Below are 6,680 nucleotides of genomic sequence, written 5' to 3' on the forward strand. Positions count from 1 at the left end.
AAAACTTTCCTTTTTCAGTCAACTAATTTTCTGTACACTTTCTGTCACATATATACAACAAAAATTGTTTGGATCATCAGCGAGTCCTCTGAAAGGCGGACGCAAATAGCAGGGTCAGAGTTGGTGTAGGATGTATCTACTAGCTAAGAGCATTTAGAAGTGAAACTCTGCTCTGGATCAACCTCCTGAACAAAGTTTCAACTCCGATCTCAAGATCCACAATGTCTAACTCCAACAACTGCAATTGCTCCTCATCACACACAACTCTCTTCTTCTGGAATGCCTTGGATACAAGTGACCATTTGCCAGGACTTGGCATCACTACTTGCTTCGATAGGAGTTGCAGTGTTGATTCGAGAATTGTGACGGTGACCTCCCTTGCTTCAGACAGCAGCTTGACCACTCTGCCTCCTTCAATGCCAGAAGCAGGCTTGTTGATTCTTTTGCACTGCTTCTGCGCCTTCTTGGCAGAGCGGGCATAAGACTGAACCCTGGCTTGAACAGCCGCTTCATCTCCTCTTTTGAGAGCCAATTGCATCTCCAGAACGATGGTCTTGAGCTCCGCAAACCTCTCTTGCATGGCACCGCAGAGGTCAAGCAGAACAAGAGAGCGCTCGAGCTCCTCCTCCACCATCTTCCTCTGGCTTCTAGGGAAGCATGCGAGCTCGTCGATGCAGCTGTAGATACTCCTCAGCTTTGTCAGACCATCGCTCATGGTTTGGACAGTCAGGGAAGACGCAGAGACAGTCACCTTCAGGCTCTGCAATTGTTCCTCGACATTGGTTTCACCGGAGCGAGGGCTCGAAGGCACACTTGCAGATCTCAGATGGTAGGCCATGGTTGCAATGGAACCTTTGAAGCTTCTCTTCACTGGGAATAGAAGAGAAGGCAAGCTGCTGCTTCTGTTGCTGCGATGGTTTCTTTCTGACCTTGTGTTTCCTCTTTATATAACGAGAGCTGGTGAAGCAGACATGAACCAGCAGACATCAAGAATCATTCTCATCTGTAACCAAGTAGTGACCTGCAACAGAAGACACACAACCCAAGAAGCATCCTAGTTAGTTGAGCTTGATTACAAGGCTGTCATGTCTGCATTTTTGGCAGCAAACTCACCTGCACGGGTGAACACCAAGATCCGAAATCACTACATCAGATCCAGATCATGACGTGGATTAATTAAGATGCAAGTTGCCGCTTGATGAGTGAGCAGCATGTTGACTTCGCTCACCTCCAGCAGTCCAGCTCCAGGTTTCCAATCAAGCCGCGTGTTAACATCTGATTCTGATCTGATCACAGAATTATACGGTGGCTTAATGATAGCACTCGTGTCATGTCATGGCCTCCCCAATGTTTCTCCAGTTTTCTAGTGCACTAGGTGAAGACATGCGGCTCCTGCATAATCAACTTATGGTGCTCTCATGTCCCAATTGCCAGCAGCAAAGAATCTTCTTGAGTGTGTAATATGTACTAGGTTTCTAAAATGTCCATCCCTTCCAAACATTATGAGAAAAATATAAGTTCTTTTTAAGGGAAACAAGAGAGAAACAGTGACAGAAAAGATATACTTGTTAATTAAAAGAAGAAGAAGGTAAGTTGTTAATTGTGCTGTATCAAAACAGCATACTTCTTGCTCCTTAACTTTATAAGCCAACATGTTTCTGTTTTCCAAAGGGACAAACATTCAAGTCATGTCTAGCAAGGAGAGTTGCAAGAGCCCTTCCTCATTATCAATCTTCAACAAATACTTTCCTAAGAGATTTAGATTTAACAAACCAGGTTCAATCACAACTAAACCGCCTTTATCTACATGGGTACACCTGGGTCTAGTTAATTACTAGATGGCACTTTTTTTGCACCTTGATCTTTTCCTTACTCTGGAAACAGCTGATAAAAGACAGGATGTACAATGGCACATTGCTTAGGCTAGACTTTACAAGCGCCTACCTGCCTCCTAGAGTAAGTAACCCTTCCAGCAACTTGTAGCCTTTATTTTGCTCTCAGTGAACATTTGGAAAGAGATTGGAATTCCCATGTATTTAAGAAGGTGAGAGCCACACTCAAAGTAAACTAGAAACATGGGCGTGGCTTTGCCACGCCTACACCAGATTGATGCCAGTGTAGAATTTGGTGTGAGACTGTGAGCCATAGTGACCTAGAGTTCTCTCGAGATAATGTATCCACTTAAATCTACGCCATGATGAGTAGATATAGTCTCTGATGATGTTTCCACCTAAATCTTTGGCCTAGGTTAAAAAATCTGAGGTAAGAATGCTAGGAGTTGCATTGAGAAACTGATCCGAGCCCTTTGCTCCCACAAAGAAGTCAGTTTCTTCTGTTGGACCAATGCTATAGCTGACTTCTCTCTAGCTTCTTCACAGGTGTTGCCTGAGCTGCATTTGTCAGCCTCCTTCTCATACTGTGAAGCTAATTTCTGGGCCTCGAGCAACTTAACATCAGCCTCTTGTTGGGCTTGTGTTGCCTCATCTTCTCTCTGTTTTAGTTCTTCTACAAGCAGCTCTGAAACTTTTTTCTGTCTGTTCATCAGATGCGCGACTCTTGACCCCTTTGAAGTGTTCAGCACAATCTAAAAACATAGAAAGGCGTGAGTTTCATTTAAAGCACGGTAATCAGAAATTGATTAACTCCACTTTGTCATGTCTGTCTCAATCAAAGACATAATCAGGCCCCTACGTTTATTGCGAAGATAATTCTAATATATCATGGCATCATGATAAAAATCTACTTTGAGATATGGTATTATTGTGATGTCCGGCTCTCAGCACTTCTTCGATACGTTAGTTGCGTGTAACATTAAAATGCAATATATATATAAAGCCGGTAAAATCACTCAATCGTTTTATTTTATGCGTGGTATGGGTAAGCTACCGTAAAAATTTCATAGCAATTTGAATAAAGAAACTAACTCTATTAATTATTTATAGAAAACTTTAGAGAAATCTAGATCCACATTATGTTCTTTACAAAATTTCAACCGTTTTAGATAAATAATAAATTCGCAGGAAAATAGAAAAACGTCGTCGGGCCAAATTCGGCCTAGTAAGGCCCAGGTCCGGTGATATACAGGCCCGAGCGGGAGGTAGGCTGGCCCATTTAAAAGGCCTGGACTACGGGTTGATTTCGGTAAAGTTCGAGGGCTTATTTGCAAAAAAAACCTAAGAGGAGGCCTAGACTGCGGGTTGATTCGACTAAAGTTTGAGGGTTTTTTTGCAAAAAGACCGGGGCTCGCACGATCTGGGCCGTCCGCCCGACCGATCCGATGGCCGGGAAAAGCGGGCGACGTGGCCACGCTGTCTGGCCCTCTTTTGGTAGTAGGATTCCTAGTAAAGAGATATTACATGCATCAATTAACTACATGGAGAATATTTCACTCAGTTCAGACATTCAAAAGGAAATTGTGTGATGACATACAGAATGGCAGGTCATCAATCAACTGTGGGATTAAACCCTTCAAATGCCCACAAGCCCAATTATTTTAATCAATACTCCTAAGAATCTTCTGTTGTTAATTCTGACTCCCTTATGAGCTTTAAGTCAAGATCTTGCTTATAAATAAATGTTATTCCTTTCCTCCTTTACCTGCAATTCTGCAAAGAATATTTCTCGCTATGTGCAAAGAAATCTCACTACTGTTAGTTCAATGCTTTGTTGGATCTCAGTTCAATTTACTTCGATCTATGTCTGAATCCAGATTTGTGATCACAGATTTTATCGAACTATCGACAAAAACATATGTTCCTGCAACCCAGGTATGATGGGATGATGCAGCTCTGAAGCGATGAAGAATCAAGTGGCTGATCACAAAAGTGCAACTGAACTAGCAAGCCCGGAGTGAAATGCATGACGAAATTCCGTTACCCATTCCCGTTCATATGCAACGCTGAACATTATAGGTCTATAAATCCAGGGCATAAATTGAAGGGAGGAGACTAGGAGACGTGGGCTCACCAGATCGTTGGTAACATCTTCGTGTGCAGCGCCTGATGGCAGCAGCACCAAGGGTGGAGGCCGGCCGCCGGCGGGGGTATCCGCTGTACGCTGTGCCCTCCGCCGGCGGCGACAGTGGGGGAGAGATGGTGGACTCGGTCAACAAAGTTTGCAAATTGGCAAAAAAATTAGGTGGGCGATGGGTGTATTTCGTCTCACGTACGCCCCCCTGGGCTGATGGACGCTGCGTGTCACCGGCTCCATCAGACGGCACCGCTCAACTGGAGACAAATTGAAGACGGCTCGGCTCCAGACTCTGGGTCGGCTCCTTGAGTCTGGTCTTCTCATGTTCTGCTAACAGATAGCCTGATTGCATCGAGCCCTAACCAGTGCGGGCAGTAGCACGCCGCTGCCGTCGCTTCCGTCCATGAATGAAGCAGCCTCCATGGCAGACGTTGGAGGCCAAGAAGATGATCTTATTTGGCTCATGACCCCTTATTTGGCTCATGACTTTCCCAGCGACCCAATTGTCCTTTTTTTTATTGTCAAAAAGAAAATGATCTTTTTTTTTCACAGAAACCTCCTAATTGTTAGCCTCAAAATAAAGCAGTAGTCCACGCAGATAGAGAAATATCAAGTCTATACTATTTCCAACGCTAGCTACTGCTTCTAAGTCATTGTCGTCTGCTTACGCAGAAACATTACAATTTTTTGCAGTTGCCTAGTGCACAAGGATTGGATAGACGAAGTTGTTGTGGTCTCGTGGAAACCTGTGCAAGGCCTTTCTCTGGCTACAAGGCGTGTCCGTCTGGGTGCTTGAGCTTTTTGTCCGACGGGATGATCGACACCTCCGCAGGCTATCCTGACATAATGCATGACCATCATTCGACATGATGTGGCCGTCAAATGCCAAATGCAGACGTGTAGCTTAAGACCACAATACATGATATATGTTGGATTGGAGCTTCCCTAAGTAGGATGAAGTTATACACCCAACATCCTACACTGGATCGCGATTATTATTTTTCTGTAACAAAAAGGGGAGCTATGTGGTTTATCTAAGAAGATAATTTTACACTCGCACAATTTCTCAGACAACTTACACTTTAGACGCAAAACAACATAAAGCATCCATGCATCAACGTTGGTGAGTTTATAGAGAGCATCCTTGCATCATCGTTGGCGAGTTATTGTTAGGTTTAGTTTCATGTTCAAAATTGATGGATGAGGAGAACATCATATAAGGTAAAGTAGCCTTCACCTATAAGATCAATCTTTTGAGTTGAATTAGGCTAAAGATCCTTAGTTTATTGTGGGATACGGTAAACTGAGACATAGTCCGGCGCTGGTAAGACCTCAACTTACTTTAGTGGCCCTATGGACACCCTTTAGTTTAATTTTACCTAGTTTTAGGACTTAACTATGTAAGGGGTGAAGTAGAATTTACCTAGATAAAGTTTGTTGCTTTAAATTTTTAGAGCCCTAATTCATCTTTTCTTGGAGCTTTTGGGTCCTTTCACCTTGGCTTGGTGCCTCCGTCGGCCTTCTATTCTCTAGGTAGCCACTTCGACCTAAATGTGCGGTCTTCCTCCACAGCCCGATTGTGGTAGAACCGCCCGAAATAGCACGCTTCCGGAGGCGCTCGTCTACCACCAGATACTAAGCACCCCGAAAGCTGCCTACATCTGACGGTTCCGTCGAGCACACCCCAAGGGAGAACATGAATAATCCACGTTTTTTCTCCAGGATCCAATAATGAGAACGAGTTTACAATACTTAGTCCATTTCATACAACAAGAGTTCTTAGAAATACATTATTACAATACTAAGTTCAGAGTGCGGAATTTAAACAGCGGAATTAAAATAAACATCTAACGGTGAGATACAAGGATCCATCTGTGCCCACCAGAAAAATCCTCCACACAACAGTCATTCCTCAAGTTGCACCTGCAACAGGGGTAACAAACCCTGAGTACACAATATACTCGCAAGACTTACCCGACTAGTGGGAATAATTTTCCGACTCTAAAGGATATGATAAGCTTTATGGTTTGTTAGGTTTCCTTTTTTTCAAAAAGCATTACTAGTAGTGAATCCTTATGTATGTTTTATTAGTAGTCATGATTAATTCATTAGCTAACCATTCTATGTAAGCACCTATTCAACTTTTAAGCAAGAGTTGAGCAATCAGATCCATTTCACCATCTTTCATCTTCCAGTTCTTACTACGGTGCTAGATTGTAGACAAGTCGTACCGGATTACCCGGCGATTCACGAATCAATGTGCCTAGCTGGGTACCCCGAAACACATGCCCCGCTTGTACCCTAGGCACAAGCAGGACCAACCCACCACTCTCCTATCAAGGGGTCTAGGTCCCCATCCAAACTTGGACTCTAAGCCCCCACACCTGAGTCCCGGACTCAGTGTGGTGCTTAGACCTCCACCATCCCTGCCTCCAATCAGTCGGTCCGAAAAAAGCCGGAACCCACGACAAGAGAGCAACGAGCCTTCCTTGCTCCCATAAACAAGTATGTACTCAGGATAATAAGTCTATGACCTGACTAGAATCCAATGCAACGGCCGGTCCTTAACCGACATGGATAGGGAAACCAATGTAACCAAGCTATGCCCCGTTGGCCGCGGAACACAACCTCTTATACCCATCAATACCCGTACCATATCCCTACCCGGTCTCCATTTCCTTTCACCATTTTATCATGAGAGTGATAATAAT

General features: G+C 44.0%; 1 protein-coding gene across 1 annotated transcript; it reads right to left on the reverse strand.

The window, feature by feature from the left end:
- Nucleotides 1–139: 139 nt before the first annotated feature.
- On the reverse strand, nucleotides 140–1,319 carry LOC136501982 (uncharacterized). The gene is made up of 2 exons (XM_066497481.1): nucleotides 1,229–1,319; nucleotides 140–1,021 (listed from the first exon to the last, which is right to left on the reverse strand). The coding sequence occupies exon 2, from the start codon at nucleotides 836–838 to the stop codon at nucleotides 140–142; it is 699 nt and encodes a 232-aa protein (XP_066353578.1). The 5' UTR covers nucleotides 839–1,021; nucleotides 1,229–1,319.
- Between the last annotated feature and the right edge of the window lie 5,361 nt (nucleotides 1,320–6,680).

Source organism: Miscanthus floridulus, chromosome 13, assembly GCF_019320115.1.
Source record: "Miscanthus floridulus cultivar M001 chromosome 13, ASM1932011v1, whole genome shotgun sequence".
Classification (NCBI taxonomy): domain Eukaryota; kingdom Viridiplantae; phylum Streptophyta; class Magnoliopsida; order Poales; family Poaceae; genus Miscanthus; species Miscanthus floridulus.

Coding starts and splice junctions, on each gene's coding strand:
- LOC136501982 (XM_066497481.1), bottom strand. CDS start 838: ATGGCCTACCATCTGAGATCTGCAAGTGTGCCTTCGAGCCCTCGCTCC.